The sequence below is a fragment of the Alosa alosa genome, chromosome 3 (genome assembly GCF_017589495.1).
Source record: "Alosa alosa isolate M-15738 ecotype Scorff River chromosome 3, AALO_Geno_1.1, whole genome shotgun sequence".
In the NCBI taxonomy this organism is placed as follows: domain Eukaryota; kingdom Metazoa; phylum Chordata; class Actinopteri; order Clupeiformes; family Clupeidae; genus Alosa; species Alosa alosa.
The window spans coordinates 22,312,261-22,338,460 of record NC_063191.1 but is presented as its reverse complement, the minus strand read 5'-3'; the positions used below and the strand labels follow the sequence as shown (position 1 = coordinate 22,338,460).

The 26,200-nt window shown below is 45.8% G+C and overlaps 2 protein-coding genes across 23 annotated transcripts in view; one reads left to right on the top strand and one right to left on the bottom strand.

The window, feature by feature from the left end:
- The first annotated feature begins 110 nt into the window (after window positions 1-110).
- myl1 (myosin, light chain 1, alkali; skeletal, fast) lies at window positions 111-4,222 on the top strand. The gene is made up of 6 exons (XM_048238292.1): window positions 111-345; window positions 1,445-1,472; window positions 2,736-2,879; window positions 3,155-3,328; window positions 3,494-3,571; window positions 3,673-4,222. The coding sequence occupies exons 1-6, from the start codon at window positions 199-201 to the stop codon at window positions 3,699-3,701; spliced, it is 600 nt and encodes a 199-aa protein (XP_048094249.1). The 5' UTR covers window positions 111-198; the 3' UTR covers window positions 3,702-4,222.
- Window positions 4,223-5,079: 857 nt separating this feature from the next.
- Window positions 5,080-26,200, bottom strand: part of map2 (microtubule-associated protein 2) — an 87,739-nt gene continuing 66,618 nt past the window's right edge. For 7 of the 22 annotated variants that reach the window (XM_048238250.1, XM_048238253.1, XM_048238267.1 and 4 more), the window contains 13 exons: window positions 22,694-25,438; window positions 22,145-22,351; window positions 21,223-21,360; window positions 20,044-20,102; window positions 18,929-19,141; window positions 18,454-18,598; window positions 17,965-18,024; window positions 17,175-17,509; window positions 11,243-11,335; window positions 9,709-9,801; window positions 8,085-8,166; window positions 7,469-7,581; window positions 6,864-7,111 (listed from right to left, as the gene is read on the bottom strand). In XM_048238250.1, the coding sequence (XP_048094207.1) occupies window positions 6,905-7,111; window positions 7,469-7,581; window positions 8,085-8,166; window positions 9,709-9,801; window positions 11,243-11,335; window positions 17,175-17,509; window positions 17,965-18,024; window positions 18,454-18,598; window positions 18,929-19,141; window positions 20,044-20,102; window positions 21,223-21,360; window positions 22,145-22,351; window positions 22,694-25,438 (4,490 nt within the window). In that variant the 3' untranslated portion in view covers window positions 6,864-6,904. Of the gene's footprint in view, window positions 6,783-6,863; window positions 7,112-7,468; window positions 7,582-8,084; window positions 8,167-9,708; window positions 9,802-11,242; window positions 11,336-17,174; window positions 17,510-17,964; window positions 18,025-18,453; window positions 18,599-18,928; window positions 19,142-20,043; window positions 20,103-21,222; window positions 21,361-22,144; window positions 22,352-22,693; window positions 25,439-26,200 lie in introns of those variants that run through there. The other 15 variants (XM_048238254.1, XM_048238268.1, XM_048238270.1 and 12 more) reach the window with 13 other exon arrangements.

The window sequence follows — 26,200 nt, the reverse complement described above, 5'->3', positions numbered from 1 at the left end:
GTAAAGAAGGGGCGACCACCCCTCTGGAAACGTCGTCCAATCCGGTCCCTTGAGAAGCATTAGCATCCACAGTGGAGTAAGGTATACACATATATATACTTCCATTCTTCCCGCAAGTGTTCTGAGCCCTCCAAGCAGTGGTCCGTCCCTTGTGTTGTCACCTGGAATCTGTGGTGAAGCAGACAAATCACTTTTAACATGGCACCTAAGAAGGACGCCAAGCCGGCGGCACCAGCCAAGAAGGCAGAGCCCGCAAAGAAGGCCGAGCCAGCAAAGAAAGAGGAGCCCCTACCAGAGCCCCCACCCAAGCCCGCTGTAGCCGCTATTGACCTGTCTGCTGTCAAGGTAAAGACAGAATCGTTTTGCTCCGCACTTCCGGTATTGTTTTTTCCCCCTGCTAAAACATACTTGTTCTGAAACCAGCAATAGGCTATTGGTGACATTTGGAATATGTAATACAATACAATATAGCTCATAAAAAGGTTGATGTGAGGATATGGGAATATAGCATATTGAGACTCAACTACCACGGGATGTAGTAGTCTAGAGTAGAGATGTAGAGTTTATGCACTGGGCCTCTGTGCGAGGTGGATTTGATGGAGTAACAGACAATTTCACACAAAAAAAAGCTTTTTCACGGCATTTTTTTAAGTAGGCCTATAAGCACACGGTCAACATCTATGATAGGCTATATACTGGGGTGAATCAGTACCACGGAGAGCTCCGGAGGTTTGCTCTCTGCTTTCTGGATTTATTATAACACTGTACTAAATCATCAGACTCATCACATCAGAGTTGTTTGGGGTGATACTGTAAATGACAGGTAGCGTCGAGTCGTGCGTAACCAAATGTGGAGATGGTTATCATGTCTAAACATGGAGCTCATATGCTCATGTTACCGTCTTTTAAGCAGCTGTGGTTCTAAATTAGGCAAAAGGAGTTTCGAAGAAGTAACTTACCTCCTCACTTAAGAATTACAAAAAGTTTTATGTCACTGTTTGATATAATTTTTTTAATGTCATCTGATATATTAAATCAGTTCAACCCATGCTTTGATTGCTCTAGAGCAGGACAGTTAATTGTGAACTGTGCATTTGCATTTACATTACATGTATTCATGTAGTTTATGCTTTTATCCAAAGTGACTTACAACAAGAGAATAACATTCAAGCGACAGCGCAGAGGAGACTAGCTCGGAATTACTATTGCATCTGTCAATACTATAGGATAGCAATTTTCAATCACTTGATTAACCTTACCAATTGCTCTGATTGTAATCATATTGGATCTAAGCCCCTTTAAATATAGTTTTCCATGGGAAAAATGCTGAAGGCTCCCAGATCCCGGTTGATACTGATCTATCCACTCTTTGCGATGCAACGGTTGTTTTGAGATATGGGGACATGTTTTAAAGGCTGTTTTTGCTGCTTTTTTTCTACTGTAGGTGGACTTCACCCCAGACCAGATTGAGGGTGAGTAGTCATTTTTTATAGACCTACCTATTGTTTGGCACAACATATACTTCTAAATAATTGCAAATTCAACAAACAGAACTAAGACATACTGATGAATGACTGATTGATGAAGCCTAAATGTAAAAAACATGAATGAATGAGTCTATGAGGGAATAATTTGAATACATGAACGAATTAATGAATGAATGAATGAATGAATGAATGGTGAGTGGATTAGTAGACTCTCAAGAACTGACTGACTAACTGGCCAACTGACCGTTATATTTTGAGAATATAAGCATATGGCAATCTGATCAGAAACCACATAGAACAATTGACAAGAGAGGGGGGATATTTTGTGATGTATTTTGTGGTTAGGACCTTTTCTCAAGAGAGCATTGTGATCATTAGAACCCAAATGAAGCAGAGTGTCTCTACCCCTTAGTGTCAAATGCCAGAAGTGTTGTGGGATTAACTTTTATTGTGTAGTAAAGGTCAAACAATTTGACACATCCTAGTGGTGGTCCTGCCCCCATTGGCCAGGGCAGTGAGTGACATGAAAGAATGGCCTCTTGGGCCAATGGGAGGCCAGGCGGTCAGCGTGCAGAGTGGGGGGGTGTGAGTTACACCGTAGTCAGCATTCTTGGAGTTTACTTAGGTCAGTCGTGGCCCAGCAGTGTCTATATATGGCAGGGTTAGTATTCTTGGGAGAGTATCGATTGCCCGCCAGGGCTTTAAATGCCGCCCAGCAGTGAGCTGTAAGGAGCAGCTGGCCCCAATGCGGAAATCACATAAAGCTACTAAGCTTTCAGCAGATCACTTTCCATTGAGACTGTGGTAAAAGGCCCATAGAAATAGCTGGCCCTTGTTATCACATGTTGGTTACCCTTGCTGAGGCATGTGCCCAGCTGTTTTTTGTAATTGCGGTAGCTGGATGAGTGAGATGTGTGGCCTTGAGCTCATCATTCATGGGTAACCTGTGCTTCAGGTCACATGGTGTCTGGCAGTGTCCGATGAGTCACTCATCTCTGCTGAAGTCCACTCCCCACTTATTTATGTAAGACTGAGCACCACAAATGAGTAGAAAGCCTCTGAGAAAAAAAACCTTTTTGAGAATAGAGACATGAATATTCCATCTAAATTATTTTAGCAACTGTCCATTTAGTTCTCCTTTTAATTGTCCCATCTTGTTTTAGATGTAAAATCTTTCATCAGTTTTTTTACTGACAGCAGTCATTAACCAGTATTAAAGTTCATGAGTCATCTTTGTCCTGATTGCAGACTACAGGGAAGCCTTTGGACTCTTTGACAGAGTGGGTGATGGCAAGGTAGCTTACAACCAGATCGCCGACATCATGCGTGCTCTGGGACAGAACCCCACCAACAAAGAGGTCAAGCACATCCTCGGCAACCCCTCCCCAGAAGGTAAAAGAGCTACACCCTCACCCTGCCCCACCCCTCACAGTGTCCATCCATCGTAAAACAAAATATAAACATGATTATGTACTGTAAGTGGAGTTGATCAGCTTATTACATTTTGTAGATGCTAAGTGATTAAAACGCAATGTGCCATGCATGCTATTGTATGGCAATGTTTATTTTATTTTAGCACACATGTAGGCCTACAATTGTTCATTTTATTATTTATGTATGTGTTTATGTATATGTTCATTTCCATGTTTTTGGATATGTCCTTCCAGACATGGCTGCCAAGAGAGTTGAGTTTGAGCAGTTCCTGCCCATGTTGCAGACTGTGATCAACAACCCCAACAAGGCGCAGTTTGAGGACTACGTTGAGGGTCTCCGCGTCTTTGACAAGGAGGGTAACGGCACAGTGATGGGTGCTGAGCTGCGTATCGTCCTTTCAACGTTGGGTAAGAGACGGCCTGATGGCTTGAGAATTGCCTTAAAACGTTTCAGTCAGTGAGTAGGAGGATGGTCTAAGGTGAATTTCTTGACATGCTAGATGGCTAACCTAAGATGACCAGATTTTTTGACATGCTAGATGGCTAACCTAAGATGACCATTTTCTCCTTCAGGTGAGAAGATGAATGAGGCTGAGATTGATGCTCTCATGGCAGGACAGGAGGATGAGAACGGCTGTGTCAACTATGAGGGTTCGTATTATGTCTCAAACGTCATAGCTTCATGTTGTATGGCTTAATGTTGATAATGATCGCGATGGTAGCAATGACATCACTCTCCTCTTGCCCCACAGCTTTCGTCAAGCACATCATGTCTGTGTAAGATCCCTCAAATTCACATGGTGAGGAAGCTGAAGAATTTCTGCAGACCCCATGGTGTCAGGACATCCGCCCACTGTTTCCAACTCCACCTGAGAAATGGATAATGAAAAGGACTATGGGATGTCATTCCTAAAACCTGTTCGTGTTGTCACATTGTTTTATTTTTCCATATAGTTTTTTCCTCCAACTTTTTTTCTTTATTTTATCCGTTCTTGGACGCCACACTTTATTTTTCAGCCGACGTTTCGTGTTGTGAAGCTCCTCACTCTCTGTCAGGGCATGTCTCTTCGCATTGGGCCATTAGTGAAGGGTGTGAGGGGGCATCGGACGCTGTGAAGATGTGATCCGACACTCCCCCCTACCCCCACGGTCTGGATTGGTGCTACAGAACGGAGGTGCTATTGATGACCCCCACTGTCCCGCAACTGTGGACGACTCATTGGAACATGTCTCCCTTTTCCCCCAAAGTCTTAATTTATTTTTCACCTCTGTAATTTCACATAATAAACTTTTCACAAAGGATCCTTGTCCCGAATCCCTGTTTGTTCTCCAGTTTAGCATGGAGCACGTGTCATAATGAGGAAGGTTGCTCATAGAGGTGTAAAAGTCCTAGCCTTGGCCTGTCCGCCTAGTAGCTCTGCTCATGTTCATCTCACTGAGATACTAACGAAGTGAGTGAGTGGTGAAACCAATAATAAGTCCAGCTTCAGAAAGTTAACAGCCTGCCAAATATTTGTTTCAACCATTCATTAAAAAGCATATTCTAATTAGCACAACTCCTCAGCCATATGCATCAGCTAATTTGTGAAATCCCCAATGTTAAATGCACAAGTAGAACCAATACATGGTAGGACTTTTATTTTTCTGATAAAGGACTTTTTATACCTCTGGTTGTTAGATGATGTATTTGCCATTAATGTGCTCTAACTAGTAGAATAGCCGAAATAGCCACCACATTAAATACTTTAAGAAATGTACTAAAGTAGTAAGAAATTGTTTGTTGCCGTGTACATTGTCTGTATTGAGGTGATATGATTAAGGTTAACGTATGTATTTGAACACTATGCCATTAGATGCCAAGCAATACATGAAACATAAGCTGAGAGGAAGAAGTATGAAACTGTACTCTAGCTGATTGGGTGAGTGAGGTGAGGGCATTGTTCTAGAATAAGCAGGATAGTGACTTCAAAGCAGACTTTCAGCTGGATAGTAGCTTCAAAGCACTGCTGTGATTTTTCTTAGTATTGACAGTATAGTTCATATATGCAATATATGTGGGTCAACCCTATGCATACCGGTATATAAAAAATTAACAATTCTGAGAAAAGCCATTTCTCTTCTTAAATTACAATAAAAACCATTGCATTTAAAACAATTCATTTGTTTCCATGTGTTTTTTTTATTTTTATTTAGTGTCATAATCATATGAGCATTTGTAATCGGTATCATATCAACAAGAGAAAAACAGCAAACATCTACATGACTTTTAAATACATTTACAGTCGCTGTGGGGGAGGAGGGTAGATTGGAGATGGGGAAGGGCAAGGCTTGGGGTGCAGAGAAACACAGAAGCTAACAAACATCAGGGGATCCGGAGGGGTTGGAATACCACAAATAACGACAGAGAGAGAGAGAGAAATCAAAATATTTATACTGGAGCACTTTATGAAACAATTGCAAGAGATGGTTGAGTTTTCTGTTTTTATGTATGCTTTTTGAAATGACGCTTTTTCATATTTTTTCATACTTTTTGTCCCTTTTTAGTTTATCCAGCACATAAAAAAAACGTTATAGCATCCAAATGTGACATGGCAAAACACAGGGTCTGTAACACAACACCAGTGCCCAGAGTAGCTTCACTCTGCACCCAAGTCAATCCGTTTAAATAATGACCACAGCTCCATCAGAGAAAAGGTTACCCCGACCACCACAGGCCCATAGGGTCCATTCTCAGCTGACCCCAGACCTACATCTGAGAAGTGTGTCAAGGACTCCCACTAGCCCCTGTGATGTTGAGCTGATGCACTTCAGGGTGTGTAAGGTATCCCTGGACCTCTTAAAGGTCACTCAGCTACAGTAGGCGGGTGTGTGATGGCACCGGGTCAGACAGTGCATGAGAGAATAACATAGCTCTACAGTATGTTCACAATCACATACAGTGATGCTTACAGCCAGATTCAGAGCCTTGTCTGGAGAGAGACAGAGAGAGAAAGAGAGACCCTTGGCCAACCATTGCAGTTGACAATTGACAAGCATAACATTACCACTAATCTACAAAATATGTGAAATGCTCAAATGCTCATTTTAATCCAATGATTGAGGGAATAACCTACTAAAATTCTTTGAAAATACAAAATAGCCTTCTTTTTGAACGAGAATTGACACATGCTCATCATACCATAATCTCATCTCTCTTTTTTGCAGTGATGCAATTTTACAGGTATAGGTGACTTTTTGAGTGACTGCTTATTTTTAAAATCGATTGAAATTGCTAATGAGGAGCTGGTATATTTATACACATGTTGTATAGCTATAGTTTATATCGTACTGGGGAGGTTTGATGAGCATGACTTGCTGCTGGGGTGTGTGTTTCAAGTCCATGCACTGACCAAGCAGAAGAATGCAAGCTGCATGGAATGGCCGCATCACTTCCTGCCTGTTGTAGAAAAGGCTGTTCTGAAGCTGACCAGAGGTCAGCCAATCCCGTTCCTGATCCTACTTGAACTACTTTGTGCAAACAGCTAGAGCCGATCTGGGACCAGAGCTTCAGGCCACTATCTGTACACACCATTAAAAAAGTCAAACAGAAAAGGAGTCAAACAGGAAAAGCACTGGCACTTTCTAATCTACCTTGGAAATTGAAGAAAAAATAAAATAGACAAAACTGTACGGTGTCTGTGTATTTGTTTTCCCTTCTTGTTCTTCCACTTGCTTCCATGTTGTATTTTGTTTAATTAAATAGAGTCACTACGGTCCCAGTAGGTGGATGTGCGCTGTGCAGGAGGGGGTGAATTTGAGGACGGAGGGGCCACCATCTTCCAAACGTTGGGAGTGGCGCTCCTGGCTAGATGAGGCTGTGAGGCTGAGGGAGAGAGAAGAGAGTGCTGCTGATAGGGGTAAAGTAGAACCATAAGTGGGGGGGCAGTGTCTGCCCAGTGGACGGAGAGCACAGAGTGGGGGGGCAGAAGGCGCTCGGCCGGGCGCTCACAGCCCCTGCTTGGCCAGGGCGGCGGTGACGTCATCGGCCAGCGTGGCTAGCTGCGGGGACTCCATCAGGTTGATGCTGCCCGAGGACGACATGTGGCTGTGGCGATGGGGGGAGGTCCCGTCAGGTGATTGGGTCACAATCTCGGCTCCGTGGTCTGTGCGTGCCTTCGCGGAATCGCGGAATGTGAGCCGGTGGCTCTCGATCTGGCGGGGAAAGGGAGAGCCATCCGGGGAAATCAAGTATGCATGCGAACGTTTACCCGGTGCAGAGAGTGCAGGGTGCCATGCTTTTAATAGGCATGCCATTAAAATTAATTCTGACACAGTGCCACACGAGATTCACAACATCTTGTGACCGCTAAGTGGTCTCTTGGCGTCAACTACGTCTCCACACAGAAACATGATTAAGGTCACTTACATCGCCACATGATCTTACTACTTAATTTTTTTGTAAGTGCACAGAGCTGGGCCTACCTTGAAGCTGAAGCTGTCATGCCACCATGACCTCAACAACCTATATCTGTCTGCCCCCTAGAGTCCCCGCCACGCCAAGTTACCCACCATTACATGACCTCCTCCGGGAACATGCTGGGCATTATCAAGGGAGCCCACCTTAGCATGGGCTTTGTCTTTGAAGTCCAGCTTCACATTCTCAATGCGTACATTCCCACCTCCTGGGGGCAGCAGAGGGCAGGGAGCATTGGGGGAGAGAAAGAGAGAGAGGGGGGGAGAGAAAGAGGGGGGAGAGACAGACAGAAATCAGTACTTGTGTGTTCACTCAACGCATATCCTTGCTGTAACTTGACTATCATTCTCAACTCTATGTTGACTTGGCTAAACATATCTGTTAAAAAGATGTGCATAGATATTTCTACATCATTAAAATATTAACATTGTTTACTGCTTCTTTCAAAAAGAAATACTACTGATATCATCATACTAGTGAAGAAGTGTGTGTGAATGCGAAAGTGTGAATTTAACGACAACACTATACACTGAAATCCTGCACTATGTCCTACACTTGTATACCATTCACATTAAAATCACTGCAGAGGCAGTAACACCATGTGTCCAGCAGATGGCGCTGCAGAACTGTAGACACCAGGAGCTGACACATGACGGTCCCAGCAGCAGGACCTCTGCCATGATGCTGTGCTGAGACGAATGGGCTTCCTACCTGGCCGGTGGCGAATGTTGTCCAGTGAACCACACTTGGAAGTCACGTGACTTAAGTCCAGTTTCTTGGACTGGATTTGGACCTGTGAAGGATACACTTAGAGCGTGAGAGAACTCACAAACTAACAAACACAATTGCAATGGGAACACACATCTCTTCTAAAAGGTAGAGGAAGGTCAAGCTCAGGGGCTCTAATAACAGGAGTGAAGAGAGAATGTCTGTGAACCTGCATGTACACGCACCAATGCCATTCAAAAGAGCAGTTTGTGTGGAAATATGCAATTACCCCTCGGGAAACAACTCCATACAACTATTAAGTCTAATTATTGATGTAGCTACACATTAACAGCTCCCAGATGATAAGCATGGAAGTCTGTGTGTATGCTGCTTTATGTCATGACAACGATCGAAGCTTGGGGAATTCGAAAAAGATAATAGATAATTTGACCGTGAAACCTGCGAATAAAGAAATGATTTTACAGAGGACATAAAGCCACAAGCAAAACAGAAAATAATATTATGTAATTATGACACACCCTAAATGTGTTTGGCACAGACATTATGAGATAAAATAAAGACATGCACATCTTGGCATCTAGGCGAAGCAAGCACAGCAACAGCATGGTCATTAAACACTAATGCATGATAAAGACATCAAACGCCATGAAAGAGGTCATTAGCCCTAATCAGTGCTTCACTCTAGACACTTCACCACCAGCTCTGCATGGTCCTCCCATAAAAGAGGAAAAACAAAGGGCCCATTGGACACGGTGGTGAATGGAAACAATATCCTGTATTGTGGCACAGGTAGAGTCAGTGTCACTGTTAAGTGGAGATTAGGGGTGCGCAGAGGGAAATGTAAGGGATTTGACTGGATGAAAGCGCAGGTGAGCTTGTTCGCCTCCGGCCCGCGATCACTTCTCCTCCACCCAGTAATGACTGTATTTTTCAGAGGGTGGGGAGGAGAGAGAAGTGCAGGGAGGGAAAACACCTGGCTCTGTTTGTCCCCCGGGGAAACACAACGCCCAGTCGGGCCAGACAAAGGTGCACTGGGAGTGGGGAGTGTGTTAGGTGAGGGGCCTTGAGCTGAGAGACAGCACTTCTGTGGAGGGGACACATCATGGACCCTTTTGGCTCTGCCTCACTTGGTCTCCTGTGCAAGGTGAGAGGGTGGGTGTGTGAGTGAGTGAGTGAGTGAGTGAGTGTGAGAGAGAGTGAGTGAGTGATTGAGTGAGTGAGTGTGTGAGTGAGAGAGTGAGTGAGTGAGTGCGTGTGTGAGTGAGTGTGTGAGTGAGTGAGTGAGTGAGTGAGTGTGAGAGAGAGTGAGTGAGTGATTGAGTGAGTGAGTGTGTGAGTGAGAGAGTGAGTGAGTGAGTGTGTGAGTGAGTGTGTGAGTGATTGAGTGAGTGAGTGAGTGAGTGTGAGAGAGAGTGAGTGAGTGATTGAGTGAGTGAGTGAGTGAGTGAGTGAGTGAGTGAGTGAGTGAGTGAGTGAGTGAGTGTGTGAGTGAGTGCGTGTGTGAGTGAGTGCGTGAGAGAGAGAGTGAGGAGAGAGGAGTGAGGAGAGAGGAGAGAGGAGAGAGGAAACACGGAGACAAGGAGATTGAGAGGACGAGTGAACTCACGTTCCCGCCGCCTGCCGCATGCTGCACTTTGTCCAGGGAGCCACACTTTGACCTGACGTGGCTAAAGTCCAGTTTTACGCTAGGAATGAAAACCTGTGTGGTGGGAAGAGAGGGAGATTGGGGGGTGTGGGAGGGTTGGGATGTGACATGGTTGCTTACATCGAGATGCTCTTCAAAATGTCTCAGATGGTCTAGACAAAAGTGTCATTTCTTTTTGTTCAATTCATTTTTGACTCTTTTCATTCAAAACTACACAGCAACTGTGATGATTTGTGAGTATGTGTCTGAAGATGTTTGTGTGTGTATGAAGCCCATGTGACTAGTCTCGTCTCTTCTCTTCTGTACTATGTAAACATCTGTCTGGAGCCACCGAGCGTCTAAGTAGGCCTGGGAGCCTGTGTGTCTCGCTGAGCTACGCCTCAATAGCAGAAACATGACAGGAAATGGAGCACATGGATGTGTGCATGTTTGGGTTATTGGAGTTGGACAGATGGCCCATTGTGAGATCATAAATGCATGTAACAGGCTATGGGCCCCAAGGTGCTGTTAAAGAGACAAAGCAGGATTTGATTGACACACGCACAAGTCAGCAGAAACAAGGGCTTGGGAAAAAATCAAGCAGCTTTCAACAGTTCTTTTGACTTTAGGCATGCAGAGTCAGAAACAGAATGAAAAAGGACAGAGAGTGCAAATGTATGCACAATAAAAGGAGTGTGTGTGTGTGTGTGTGTGTGTGTGTGTGTGTGTGTGTGTGTGTGTGCATATGCAATTTGCACGAATGTGCATACATCTGTAGATTAAGTGTGTTGGGTAACACTTGTAGTCACACGGATCCACATCATTAATATCAAAGTAAGTCAAAAAAGTTCACTCACACTTTTCCATCACAAGAAGAAATAGTTCACACATACAACAACAAACATAAAAAGTGAAACAATTCAGCCGCTTCGCCTGAATCTGATGAATACACAGGTGCTGATGTCTTCACTGTGATAATATATACACTAAATAAATGTGTATATATCACTTCCAGATGGACAACAAGAAGGGACTTCGGTTTTGAATACCAAGTGTTCACACTGTGATAGGCATCTGTGAATTCGAGAGGAGGCTCAATGGAAACACACATTTGTGTTCGACAAAGTGGTGCTCAAATTTGTCTGTGCTAACTTTCAAATCTTTGCTCATATTTGGATGAATCACATTTTCTGAGTTTTCCTTGGAGGCCAACTGAAATGATCGAGCTCCATCGCTTTTGTCGAAGGACCAGGTCATGCATTGTTCAGAGGGTATGCAGGACTGGGAGAGGTGCAGCAAGGTAGAATGGGGGCCCTCCAGGACCACAACTACAGGATCGGGGTTGGGAAGTGTGTGTGTGTGGGGGGGGTTGGGAAGTGTAGGGGGGTTGGGAAGTGTGAGGAAGGGGGGGAAGTGTGAGGGAAGGGGGGTGGGGTGGTAGGTCAGAGTAGGGAATGTGCCATTGGTCACTGGGGAGGGGGGAGACAGGGAAAGGGAGAGATGGAGCGGTACATACATTGCCTCCACGGGGGGAATGCTTCAGATTATCCTTGGATCCGCACTTTGACTGTACGTGACTGAAGTCCAGCTTCTTGTTTAAAATCTGAATCTAGAAAAATACAGAGATAATGTGGCTCTGTTTAAATGATGAGGTAAGACAGGAGGTGTGTCTGCGCGCACACACACACACACACACACACACACACACAAGCACGCAAGCACACATTGCACTTTATGTATGTCAATGCAGATTAGCACTCTCACGAAGGGGTGAGACAACGACATAGCGTGACTGCAGAGGAGGACATGGACGACGACACACACACACACACACACACGGGTGCTCGTGAACAGATCCATGCCTACGCAGGCAATGGACGAATGGATTTCTTGGAACAACAGTAGAAGTGTACTGCTATGTGAGGGCCAGAGTAGCATAGGGGGCTCAAGATGGAGCCGCGTCTGACAGATCTGTTCCAGCAGCAGACAGAAGGAGACTACGGGGGCCAGGGTCTCAAGGAGCCACTAACAGGGCCGCTAGGGACAGACGGACTGCCTAGTCTAGTTAAGTGGAAATGTGTGTGTGTGTGTGTGTGTGTGTGTGTATGTGTGTGTTTGCCTATGTGTTTTGGTTTAAGGTTGAGCTTTTGTGTAATATGTCAACTTCATAGAGTCAGTACGTCTTTGTAGTTAATGTGTGTGTTTGAATACACAAATGTGTGTGTTTGTGTGTGTGTGTGTGTGTGTGTGTGTGTGTGTGTGTGTGTATTTGTGTGTATTTGTGTGTGTGTATGTGCTTTGTGAGTGTGTGTGTGTGCTTTGTGAGTGTGTGTGTGTCTGTGCATCAGCACATATGTGCGTGGACAGGGGTCCAGGGGAGCAGGTGGGCGGTATGGGAGGATTCACAGTAAGGTATACCAGAGGGTCAGCAGCCAGTATGGGGGGCCATGTCACTGAGTGAGCGGCAGACAGACACAGAGTGAGAGAGACCAGGCGCAGGACCGACGTCCAGATCCAGGAGTGGCCGCGCTGCTCTGTGTGCGCTTGGCCTCTGTGTTGCTAGAAAGCAAACACACAATGGATGGACAGGTCAGTCATGGGCAGCAGGGGCTGCCTGGAGGTGCTGGGTTGGGTTGTGTTGGGTTGGGTGCGGTGGGGAGGACTGTACGAGGCTGAATGCCAGGACAAGGGTCTGTTGCAGGGCAGGGCTGGAGTGGACTGGGCAGGAGAGAGAGGGGCGGAGCTAAAACAGTCTGGGGATCTACTGGCTGCGGCTCCATAAACCATGACCCCCGTGTGTAGCTCAACTGCAGCTTAAAATAAAGCGTATCGGATGGACACGGAGCCTGGAGAATGGCCGTGTTTAGAGGTGTTCTGATGGCAGACTGGGAAATAATCACGTTATAGGAGTCGAGTGTCTCAATGTGAGTGAAAAATGTCTGAGTTCTCGTTGAGGAGCTTAAATGCTGCTTTTTCAGGCTCTATAAACTGTGCTTAGTCTTCCACAAGAGGGATATTGTTAGGTATACTAGCAGGCTGTAATTCATGTGGTGATGGTGGGTCCCTGAACATTGTCCTGTAAAAATAAGCAGCGAAGCTAATCGTATCCTTCTGGTCCTCCATTTTTTTTTTCAAATTACAATGAACACTTTATGTCAGTAGCCTTCACATGCCTGCTTTTGTCAGGCTGCAGATCTCACATGCGACCACTAATGTGCAGCGTGGGCAAAGCATGGCTAAATGTGTGTCACATGTGATTACCTTTCTATGCTTGGCATGTTTGCCTGTTACGGTTACAAAAGGCATTTTTGGTCACAATGATTGTTGTTGCCAAGAGGCTAGATTTACATAACCTACCTCCAAATACAGGGCTTTGAGCAGAGACCAAGGGGCCTTTAGAGGTATGCACTGTGATTCTGGGCAGCTGCCAGGAGAACGGCCCTTGTGGTTCAGATGTGGTTGTCATGTGAATGAGGAGTTTAGTCTCTCTCTCTCTTTCTTTCTCTCTCTCTCTCTCTCTCTCTCGACTGATCCTGGCACAGAATGCCGCGCTCACACTCGGAACCATAGGAGTGTAGGGCTCTGATGGCCAATGTACAGTATTGGAGTGATGAAGAAAGGGCAAGGAAAGAGGACTGGGAAATGCTGCACTCCAGGACTTAATAAAAACACGCCAGGATTTAGAATGTTTTTTTAGCGCTGTCAGCACAGGGTAGATTTAGCTCTGCTTTTACCCTTGTGCAGATGTAGAAGCCATTCTTGCAGCTGGCATTGAAAACTGCCAGCAATTCTGTTTGCATATAGGTTTCAGTAGTGTACAAAAACATTTTCAATAGCAATTCGTTGGTTTTGCTCACAATACAATTGTCTTGTTAAGAAAAGATGAAGCACCGTAAACATTGGCGAGCAGATAAAGATAGCAGGCTGCGGAGGACGATAAGTAAACACGCACAATCATTTCTCATTTCTCAAGAGCTCAAATATAACTGCCCCGCAAAAAGAACGAAAACACACAGCCTCTTCAGCAAAGTCAAACTCTCCAAAGAAATGGACAAAAAGAGTGAAGAGGCGAGACCACAATAGCAATGAGGCAGTGAGGATGAGAAGCAGAATGGGAGCCAGAGGCTGTGAAGAGACAGGAAGAGAGGGCCTGCGCTGAGCAGTAAAACCTCGCAAAATCCGCTGCTTTCTCTCGCCTTTGATAGCTCAATCTATAGAGGGGGCTGCCGACCACCAAGCCCAGCTGAGTCACCGCAGATGCCGAAGCTTGGGCAAGAACAAAAGGAAGGCATGTCTCTGGTCTGCTTCTCCCGTGTCTCTTGGCTCTCTTTTCCTTCGATATCTCTCTCTGCAGTCCCTTCCATCCCTCCTCCACACTTTATTTACCTCTCCTGTCTTCATTCCATCCACTTCACTGGCTCCTGTTTCTCTCCCTCCATCTTTTTGAAGCTGTTTATGTCTCCCTCTGTCCCTCCATCTCTCTCTTTCTCTCTATCTGATTTTTAGCTGTCAACAGTCACTATCAATCTTACATTTTATCCGTCCACAGATCTTTTCACTGAATGAATGAAATGTGAGAAGTGCACTCTCACAGTGGCACCTTTAATCTTAGTTATAAAAGAGGACACACATGATACAACTACACAAGTCCAGGAGAGCACTGGGGCCGGACTGGAGTGGTGTACTGTACACAGACACACAGACACTGCACTAACGCTCACAGACTTCATCAAACTAGAAAAGGCATTGCACCAATATGATAAAGTTAGAAGACCAAAACAACCCAGCACTACTTCCCCGGTCAAGTCAAACAGCGGATGTGCAGCCGGCTCCAGACTCTACCAGAGGGCACGCGAGGGATGCCTGTGCCCATCATGTGCCCAGCCAGTCACCCCTAACAGCCAGGAAACCAGTGTCACTCTCAGTTAGAGCCCTCCCTTGGGAGCCTTCGCCAGAGAGACACTTGCAGTCATCCAGGGGTAAAACCGTCTTTGGAAGAGGCGATGCACGCATGGCAGCCTTAGTTATGCAAGTCCCTTTCTTCCAGCCATTGAAAGAGGGGTGTTGGGAGGGAGGGGGCAGCCAGACTGCATCTGTCCTGAGTGGTGAACTCACATCCCCTCTGCACTCAGTCAGGACTCTCCTCTGCCCCAGACTGCCCCAGACTCCATGCTCTCTTCCCAAATGTCCAGACAACAACTGCAAATAGCTGTTCTCTGTTACTTATCAATAGCACATCTCATCACACTGCTTTATTGCCATTCTACCCTAATATGACTTAATGACGTAGCAAACACAGAGCTGCTTCTGCTGCTCACTAGGAAATATTCCTCTATGAAATGTATGTATGAAATGTATGTACAGATCTAATCAACTCAATTTAAATGTTTCTCCTCTCAGTGTCACTCATGACTTGAAGACTAATCCTCCTCATCCTGACCTGTCCATCACGATTTCAGTGAACAGCTGCCTGGCTAACTGCAGGCCATGCCTTTCATCGGCCCTGCTTTGTTGTTTACAGTCTCTTGCTTGCTGAGGCCAGCTCTTTCAGTGAGAGATCCCCTTCCCTGTACACTGCTGCACTCTGCCACGATTCAGACATAAACATACCAGGCCGAACATGCCTGTCTTCTGTCAGGCCATTACAGGAGGCTTGTAAGACCTGTTCTACCCAGATTCACTGCTGCCAAGAACATAAAACTCTGATGATATAGTATTTACCAGTGAAGGGAAGAGATCTGTGATTGTCATTGTCAATTGTCATTTCCTTGATGAATTAGCACCATTACAGATTCACAAATCTTTGGGCCCTTATTTAAATGCCAGGCAAAGTGCAAAGTCAAGAAATAAGCAAAAGTGTCTTGTGCATGAACAAATAAAGCTGTTGTGTGAGGTACTTACTGATCTGAGCCACTGATGTTTATGCTCTGAAACTTGCTAATGGTATTACATTTACAAAATATTTTGCCAGGTTATTAAATCAGCTTCATTTGAGGGGCACTGTGGAGCAAGCAACTGCAGTGTCAATACCACATCCGAGTCCAAGTGTCCATGGGGACACGGGTTCAAATCCGATCTGCGGTCCTATCCCACCCCATCTCTCTGTCTCCCACTCACTTTCTGTCACTCTTCACTGTCCTATCTGAATAAAGTCAAAAGATGAGCTTCAATATAACTATACACTCTGCATGCCATTTAAATGAGGGCCCTATGTGCAGGTGCATGTGTGGGACAGAGAGAGAGAGAGAGAAAAGAGAGAGAGAGAGAGAGAGTAAAAGTGTCTGAGTGTGCATGACTGTTTCTCAAAGTCGAGGATCCTCGAGGATTCGTGCTTGGTAGAACTGAGCCATGATGAGTCGAATCTTTCAAAAACGAGGTAAGGCTTCTTCTTAGCATTCAGAAAACACACAATGGAACAGACTAGCGAGTGTGCAGGAAGCTGCAGGTGTGCGTTATTGAAAATCATGCCTCCTGCACACTTCTTTTGAAGAGCAATGGATGCACCACTGTCATTCTCCCACGTCAATAAATGAAATCATACATGTTTTTAATTTTGCCAAAATAAACCACAGAGCATCAACCATTAAGCATAATAGTAAAGAGAAAAGCACTATTTAGCTCACTATCACTCTCATTGGAAAAATTGTTTTAAATACCCTTTCTAAATGCCTTCTTTACACGATTACAGTGTAAGATTTCAAAGTTGTCAAAAGACCTAAGCCCATATTTCATTTAGGCATAGTGACAATAAGACAATGTTTACATTTAATACATAGTGAACTGTCCAGATTCACTGAACTGTACAGATTTTAAAATCTCATAAACGTGCACACAGGATTGTGGGTGATCCGAGCATGCAGAGGATACACACATTTCAGCAAAATGAAGGACTATGGCATTGGTAGAATATGGTAGACTTTGATGGATGCTTGACATTGGAACAAGTACTTCGGCGGGACATGATGACATAACATACATCAAATAGCAGCCTTGAAGGATCCCACCTTGACTTTGAGAAACAGCCCATATGTATGTATGTGTGTGTATGGCCTCTGTCTGACTTGTGACCGTGTGCGTTAGTTCCCAACAGAGAAAGCTCCGTCATCCCCTCCCTTTAAAGACTATTCATGGTGTAACAAGCCAGGAAACACTAAGCAGACAGAAGGACAGATCAACACCCACAGGTGTCAAACACAGTTAGCACAGAAGCAGACACGGGGAGACTACAGAGAACAGGGGAGCTCCCCCATAATGAAGGCTATATTGGATGTAGCTGCACTGAACTAGTGACAGAGAGAGAGAGAGAGAGAGAGAGAGAAAAGAGAGAGAGATGAAAGCTGATTTAGCATCTAAAGAGCAAGTGCTGGAGCAGAGAGAGCAGGCAGAGACAGAGGGCGGTGGGAACAGCTGAGCTTGGCTGCTGCTGCGGTCGCTGCTGGAGGACTTACCTGCCCCCCCTTGGGCTGATACTTGATGTTGTCGATGGAGCCAATCTTGGACCTGATGTTTCTGAGGTCAGGGAGGGGCTGGTTGATGACCCGCAGCTGCTTGGGTGTGGTGGCGGGGGACTTGGGCGGTGTGCGGAGGATGGCCACCTTCTTCTCGCCGGACAGCAGACTGAGGGACTTGGGCGTGCGGGGCGTGCCCGGGGTGCCGGGGGTGCGGCAGGAGTAGCTGGGCGGAGTCCCGGGGGTGATGGCTGTGGAGCCAGGCGTGCGCGGGGTGGACGTGCCACTGCGGGCCGAGCGGGAGCGGGCCGACTCGGAGCGGCTCGACTCCGTCCCTGTGGAGACAGCGAGAACAGCAGGTCAGGGCACAGTTGATTTATCATAGTGGCCAACTAGCGCATGGAGAAAACACTGGAAACTAGCTTTAATGATGAAGCATACTTTGCTATGTATAAGGATGGCATCTTAAAGAGACTGTTGTCAAAATGTATGTTCACCCATGTTTAGGATAGCAAAGTGTGACAAGAGTATTGTTACACTTATTGTCAACTAAGTCATACTTAACCTTTTAAAAGCCATTACCATGACCAACATCTGGGGATAGCAAGTACTTACTGAACACGTTACAGAGCATGATCACAACAATAGCTTCGAAATGCAGGTGTAAAGAGAAATTGCACAGGTGTGAAAGAAATGCATTGCTCTGCCTCCGCAGCGCTCACTGAGGCCCTCTGCAGGTGAGGGGGAGCAGGGCAGGAAGGATGGAGAGGAGAAGAGGAGCAACACTCACTACCAGCCACGCTGTGAGCCCTTCCCGTCCTATACTCGGATCTGAACTCAGTGCGGAACGCTACAGGGGAGCAGCAGGCGGAGAGCAGGAAAGAGGAGGAGGAAGAGGAGGAGGAGGAGGAGGAGGAGGAGGAAGAGGAAGAGGAGAAAGAGGAAAGAGATAATTGGAAGAGGAGAGACATTAGTCAAGTAGGAAGGGTAATTGCAGCAGCAATCATTCAGAATGATTGAAAAAAACAAAAGAAGGGCATTTCAGCAGCAGATTTGCATGTATTTCTTTGAATATGTGAATATGTGAGTATAAAGTGTGTCTTGTATGTTTAGTGTGTGTGTGTGTGTGTGTGTGTGTGCGTGTGTTGTGTGTGTGTGTGTGCGTGTGTGTGTGGGTGTGTAAGTTGTGTGTTTGTTTGTTTGGGTGTGTGGTAGCCTAACTCGTGTCTGTTTGTTTTGGAGTGTAACTGGAGTGTGTGTGTGTGGTGTCCACCCTCACATGTGGGCCTGCGGGGAGCTGTAGATCCGGAGCTGGTGATGGAGGTGGAGCTCTCCTCATGCTCAGCCGGGTGGTGGCGTCGGCTCAGGATGGAGGCCGGCCGCGGCAGAGATGACCTCTTCTCTGGGCTCCTGGAACCACCGTCCTGTAGGAAAAGTGCCAGGCGGAGGAGAGAGTGGGACGCGTCAGAACAACAGCATCTGGGGCAGAAACCTCAGGAGAGATTCCGTTCATTCAAAATGCATGTATCACTGACTGATCTAACATGCTAATGCTAATATCTAAGTGTGTACTTCGCATTCAGCGTATGTCACATTTCATCTCCTCTTTTGCAGTCCCCCCCCCACACTGAGAACAGTGCCTGGGGCCCATGGTGTCTGAGCTAGCCTGTTTAGTAATACTGCTGCACCGTTGTCTTTAGCGGCTGTGGCTCTGAACAGCGCTGAGGAACACCGGGCTCCACTGCTCCTCTTACCTTTCCCATGAGTCTGTTCTGCACGGGGGAGTCGCGGGCTCCAGCCGACCAGGGCCGGGGCCCGAACCCATCCGCCTCCATCTGGAGGTTCTTGATGGTGTTGGAGCAGGCTGAGTTGGGCCGAGGGGGGAGCAGGGCGGCCACTCGGGATTTGGGGATCTTTGTTAGTGAGGCGGGGGTAGGGATCTGGGAGATAGAGGGGTGGGTGGGAGGCTGGGGAAGTAGATGAGTGTAGCATGCCATGATGATGATGATGATGATGATGGTGATGATGATAATGATGATGACAGAGGAGAGAGCAGAGATCAAAGCCAGAGAGGACAACACATGAGGGACACAAATAACCAAACTGAAAATACAGTGATGTTGAATCTGGACTTAAACACACACATTACACAATGGAGAATGCTTGAGATCCCATTCATATGTTAAATTGTTCAATTTGTTTTGTTTTGTGCTGATAACATTCTCCATTGCTTTAGGTAATATATGCATATATGAACACATTGTGGAAAAATGTAATGGTTCTAAAAGAGAAGAAACACAAAGAGAGACTTGGCATTTAAAAAATGCCAGATGATAAGTGGCTTTCTGGGACAATTACAGTAATTGCCTAGCCGTGACTGAATATGGAATGGATGAGATCTTAACTGCAGACTAGGCTAAATGTCACAGCATAACTCCCAGTCCCAGCAAAGCATCCACGCATGACCGGTCAAATGGACCAGAACGGCTCCTGAGTGACCAGTGGTCATGAGCACACATGATTTTCAAAGGGAACTCCCCTACATGAATGAGGGTTAATAGTGATGGAGAATGGTACGGTTCTAGATCAGAGAGGAAGGTGCAGGCGCAGAACCTCTGTGCCACAAGAGGGGCAGTATTCCATTCCCAACCTGTCTCTGTTGCTGACTGACTAACCTACACTCCTGTTGGTAAGTAAACCTTCTCCAAAAACCTCCCTGCTTGGATTGTTCTGCCACAGTTGAGCTGTGGATACACAGGTGTCTATGCATTTAAAGAGAGAGACGGCGCTGGCAAAGACGCCTGACAGCAGGCTGAACAGAGGAAGAGCAGAGGCACAGCTGGACTGCAGGCCGCTGATGCTGACTTACAGAGGTCCTGTCCCGTGAGTGTCTGGCCACGCTGATGGGCTGGCGTCCATCTGCTGAGACTGAGGACATAGAAATACACCAAGAACATTAAGCATGGGGTTAAAGAAACCAAGCTATAATCCAGTGTAGACCACTTAAAAATATTAAGTGAATCAGTTGTTTTCGAGCAAGTTTGTGATTCTTTGTTTTAATATACTGTAGGCCTATACATGTGACACCTACAAATTTAACTAAAAGATCTGACAAAAAAATAATTGTTCTAAAGATTCTGTACTCATGTTGTGCATGCTCTGCACTTTGAACAGGGAATTTAATCTTGAGTTACAGACAGCTTAAATTGCACATAGTGCAACATTCAGTTAAGAAGTCATGCTTTGAAGATCCTTGGCAAGGAATAATATAGAATCTAAAATATGGCCACATTACATAAGAAGCCCCTAAGTAACATAACGTCTATTTGGGGCAATGCAGCAATTTACTGGAAATCTACCACCAAGTCAGATATACAGATCCCAGAAAGCCTTGAATAGAACAGTCGTTTGATGAGGCAGCAGCTCTGTGTTTGTGGAACTCACACAAACCACCAGTTACCAGGCAACCACTGCAATGACTTAGCTATGGGGACGTGTTGTGTTGCATTAGATGCTGTAGTGACAGAAGTCAATCTGTTGCTCTTAAGGTAAACATCAGAGGAAAACAGTGTAAGAAGCCAAACACAAGAGCCAAAAGTAGTGGCAGAAATAGAAGAGCAATGTTGTTGATGTAAAAGCGGAATAGAATGAGAAAGTCGTTAGAAAGAAGAATGGGCATGAAAAAAAGCCAAGGCCACCAAATCAACTAGTGAATACAGGCAAAAGGAAACAAAAACAAGTGTTGTGGAAATAAGGACACAACTGTGTGAATGTGTGCGCCATAAATAAATGCAGGTGAAAACACAAGATTGTAAAAAATCCTCAAACAAATAAAAACACATTGGCCACTGATGAAATAAAATATACACTGTACTGTAGCTCAAATAAAATCATGACCCAACCTAAACATGTGCGCAGTTGTAAAGTATTGAAAATATAGAAAACATAGAAAACAAACAAAAAAAAAAATGCATCATCCTAATGGATTGCAGATGGTATGTCCATGTTTGCCAGCCACATTGCAAGCTGTCTACATGCCCATTTTCACCTGTGGGTCTCCGTTTAACACAGGCGTAGTGTTGGGCAGGTCTAGGGTGTCTGACAGCGGGTTTTAAAGCACTCTTGCGGGAGGGAGAGCGTGTCTGAATTTCAGATTTTTGGGGGAACTCAGCCTTCTTAATGATAGCTAAAAAAGGGAGATACAGAGTCAAGGGAGAGGAGAGGAGAGGAGAGGAGAGGAGAGGAGAGGAGAGGGACAGCAGGATTACAAGCATAACAGAGGATAACAGAGGCACCCACCACAACAAAGTGACAAAAAATCCTAGTACGAATTTAGCACTTTGACAGACCAAAATACAGACCAAAATACTGAAAGATAATGAGTCAGCTTCTTATAATAACTGATCTAGGCTGGTTCACCAATAGTGCCATCAAACATGTACAGCATTTCACATTGACACAACACCAATTACAACCACAACAGAACATGCAACCTTCACTATGTACAGTAAATATCTATGTACATACTGTATCTGGTGAGTGCCTCTTTTCCATAATTTCCAGTGTTGATTTAAAACTTGTAATAAAACATGTGGTCTCAGTAGAACAAAAGGTATTTGGAGTGACAGTTACAATGTGTGTTTTGTACGTGTTTATTACCAATTGTCAGCTGTAATTTAAGGAAACTGTGTTTCTTCATGTCGTTTCAAATGTACAGTAATGATGTAATCTTTCACTATGTGTGAGACTGCATGTTATACAACAAGTTAAACGTTGACACTGGATAGTACAGTGTTGGCATTGGGTCCATATTTGTGGAAAGAAATCAAGGAAACTGAAGACATTTGACAAAAACAAACTCTACTTTGTTGAACACACATTCAGGCTGTAGAAATAGCAGGACCCAGCCAGAAAGAAAACAGCACACAGCACAGACAGAAGCAGCAGGCAGCCATGTGTGTGGCAAAAACCTTTTTTCTTCCTGGTGTCTTCCCTTGGGATGGGCAGCGGCTCTTTGCGCACAGGTTTGCGCTCCGGAGTGGAGACGCGCCCCTTTACCCGGCCGCCCTGCTTGGTCTTTTGCTTAGCCGGCTTCTCCACTGCTGGTTTCTTGAGTGGGCTTCGCATTTTGGGAGGAGGCTCGATTCTCTCTGTGGCCATGCTTTTGTCATCATCTGCTGAGTGGGAAAAGAGTAGCTACAGTGTATGGAATACATCTTGAATTTCCCCTGGGGATCAATAAAGTATCTATCTATCTACAGTTTCAACCATGCCACGGTTAAGGTCCTGAAAAACAACATTTCTGACCCATGAAATTATACATTTTACAGTGTTTGTTTAGGATTCCATCATGTGATCAGTACATGATGCACTTATTATGCAAATCCTAAAAATACTATATTATTCAATTTTTTAATACATGCTGTTGAAAAAACCTATTTTAGCTTAATTAGAAATAACTAATATGATCATTTCCCTCCAACAGTTTCAAAATGAATAAGAGTAAATGGCATTCACACCTTGGGTGTCCACCCAGGAGCTGTCTAAGATGGAGTCATCCATGGTTGTCTCATCTTTGTAGTCATCATAGCTCTCGGTTGGCACCTCGGACTCTGTCACCACCTCTGGTTCCTTTGCGGGAAGCACCGGGGTCTCAGCTGCCTCTGGAACATCTGGTACCTCCTCCAGGCTGGGCGCCTCCATCTCCACTTCCTGCGCCATCTCCAATGAATCTCCCTCCTCATCTTCCTCTTCGGCCTCCTGAAGCCTCTGTGCAGCCTGGGGGGGTTCCTCCTGGGGAGGGGCCGAGAAGCGGACACTGTGCACTGGCTCCTCACCCTCATCGATGGTCTGGACCACCGTGATGAAATCATCCTCGACGGTCACTATAGACTCAATGGCAGCTCGAGGTTCCACAGCTTTTTCTGCCAGTGCCCCAGCCCCTTCGAGTGACTCTCCATCTTCTTCCTGTTTGTCTTTGCCTTGCTCAACCTTCTCAGGCAGCTCTGGAGATGTATTTTCTACTTCTACCGGCTTCTCTGGCTTGGCCTCCTGCATAAACTCCTGAGGCTCTTCTGCCACTTCAACCTCCTCTCCCAGCTCAACTTCCTCCTGCTTTTTCTCTGCCACTACTGCCAATTTAGTTGAGTCCAGAGCAGATTCTGCAGGTGCTGGAACAACAGATTGAGCTTTGACCTCAGAGACTGTCTTTTCTGTGGCTTTTGGAACTTCCTGTTTTGGTTCTGGGGTGAGTGTTTTTTCCTCTTTTGTGACCTCCGCTGGCTCTGGTGCAGACACCTTCTTGGCCTCTGCCACAGGAGCCTCACCACCTTCAGGCTGCTTGTGTTTCTCTGGTCCAGCACTCCCCTTCTCTTCTTCAGTGGTGCTCTCAACGGAGGATCCTGGAGATGGCCTGATGGGTCTGGCGATTCTGTCTTTTGCTACTCCAGTTAGCTGGTAGACATCTTCAGCATCAACCTCCTCATAAGCTTCCTGGTGCACCAGGTCTGGTTTGTTCTTCACCTTCTCCCTCAACTCCTGCAGCTCGCGCTCCTCTTCCACACTCAGTGGTCTGTCCTCCATCTCCAGCTTGCGAATTTGTCTCTCGTAGACAGCAAATTCAGCGTCTGTCTCTAAAATATTCCCCTCTTCATTAGGCTTTGGCTCGTCCAGGGTGACCATCACCTTTGGTGTCACAAGAGTTTCAACTGGCTTGCCTGGCTGTGTTTTGTCCTCTTGGGGAGCAGCCTGGTCCTTCACCTCAGCAGTCTTGGCATCCTCATCCATCCCTTTACTGTCCTTTGTATCTAAGCTGTCTTTTTCAGCTGAGACAACTGATTTGCCCATCTTTACAGCTTCATCTATGGAAGGCAGAGCCGAGTCACGTGTCCCATCCGTTTTGTCTGGTGCACTCTGTGCAGAAGAGCATTCCTTCTCTTCCTTCTCTTCCTTCTCCTTCTCGGCTTCCTTCTCTTCAGATGGCATTGTGGTGAAAATCTGTGGTGGTGAGTCCATAGGGCTGTGGACATCAGCTGGAGAGGGCATAGGCCCAGAATACTCACTGAAGACACAGTATCCCAGTTCCTCTAATTGACTTTCACTTCTGGCTGCCTTCTGACCTTGGTCACCCAGAATCAAATGGGCGAAGGACTCGCTTACATGGGCTGACACATCCGCAGGTACGGACTTCCTTCTCATGATATCTGGGTCAGTGTTCTCAGACATCAGCCTTGAGCGGGTGCCTGCCAGGTCCAGCATTTCTGGAAGGTCAGGAGCCATTACTGTGCCATTCTTGTACTGGTACTTAGCAGCGAAGGGCGACTCTGGGGACCCTGTCTGAGGGCTTGTCTTCGCACTAGAGCCAGTAGCCTGGGATGGTGAGGGAGGCGTGGTGGGAGAGGCCGACACCTCCACACCTACAGGGGGGAAGGCCGGGAGATTCTCCACAGACGGGGTTGTGACTGGAAGGTAGTCAGCTGACTCATCAAGGCTTCCACTGGTAAATGACAGTATATCTGTAGCCAATGGTGAGAAGTTCCTGGGACGTCCTTGGTCCATTCCTCCAATAGGGATGTTAAGAGAGTAGCTTCTTTGGTCCAAAGCCAACTTTCCAGGTGACAGACGGCAATCATCCCTTCTATCAAGGGGTGGAAGGGTTGCTTGCTCCTCTGAGGAGCTCTTTTTGCTGTCCTCCACGGATTTGTCTTGCGCAAGATTGGTATAGCTGATCTCAGGTGCTGACGGAGCTGCTGGGCTCTTTTTCTCATCCTCTGCAGTGCTCAGCTCATAGTAGCCCTCTCCCAGCACTCGAGCTTCATCCTCCTTCAAGGCTGTGGTTTCAAAGTAAGCAGACATGCCAGACTTGTCTTTCACGGGTTCGCTGGGCTTCTCCTCCTTTACCTTTACTTCAGGACTCTTTTTCAAAGACATCTCTGAAGATTGGACACTCACTGTGGCCCCTATGTGCTTCCCGCCAAAGGCCCGCAACTCCTCGTCGTCTGTCTTCTCTTTATGTGTTGAAGACTTCAAAGAGGCTGGTTCAGACATTTCGGCCGAGAGCTGTTTTGTCACACTCTTCTGTTCAGACAGACTGTCAGGTAGCTGGGTGGAGACCTTTGGTGTTTCTTTCACATGACTCTGGCCATTTGAAGAAGCTGCTTGAACATTCTCCAGCTGTCTCTCAAGTTCGGTGAAGTCCACGCCAGCGGGAGCGGTCCTCTCGTGGCCAGGTTTATCTGCATCCATCTTCAAGGCTGAAAGTAAATCTGAAGTAGTCTTTGTTGTGTGACACTCAATTAGTTAGCTTTGTTTTTGTGCGTCTGCCAGGCCAACAAAGCTAACAGACAGGCAAAGGCGTCTGACTGTTGAATGCAAAGCCAATCTCTCAGCGAAATGTACAGCATTGCAGATGAGACGAAATAGGACATACCCACTGAGAGACGAATGGGACAATGTCATGGTTGTGACGGGACCCAACATGCAGAACCACAATGTTGGATGAATGAGATCCAATGGATGGAGATGCCGAGACAGTGATCTTGGTATGGTACTCACATCTATCAGAGGTAGAATGGGATTTTTAAACTGAGGGACCTCTAAAACAGACCAAAGGGCCTTATATTACAATCTTTGAAGTCAGCAATAGATATATTATCTGGCTAATTATGGTGTGCTGAATTGTTTTCTTGCATCTATGGTGGAGAAGGTATGTAATATTACATGGATAAAAAATAGTCAAATATTTATTGATTGATGTTCCGAGTTGAACTGATGTTACACTTTAGCAGCAGCATTTACATAATCATATTCATGAAAACTGTTTGACTATTAACACTGATATGAGTGTCAAGAACATGGAAAACACTGTTACAGAATACAAAATGAAAAATAAATGACCACAGGAGTGCAAAAGAAAATGAGAAAGAAATAATACGGTGATCCTTTGACAAAACATAATCCATCAACAGATCAGAGACACCTCTGACTCATATACATTAAAATGACACACATGCTCTGTCAAACACAGT

Coding starts and splice junctions, on each gene's coding strand:
- myl1 (XM_048238292.1), top strand. CDS start 199: ATGGCACCTAAGAAGGACGCCAAGCCGGCGGCACCAGCCAAGAAGGCA. Junction 346..1,444: donor TTGACCTGTCTGCTGTCAAG/GTAAAGACAGAA, acceptor TTTCTACTGTAG/GTGGACTTCACCCCAGACCA. Junction 3,329..3,493: donor TATCGTCCTTTCAACGTTGG/GTAAGAGACGGC, acceptor TTTCTCCTTCAG/GTGAGAAGATGAATGAGGCT.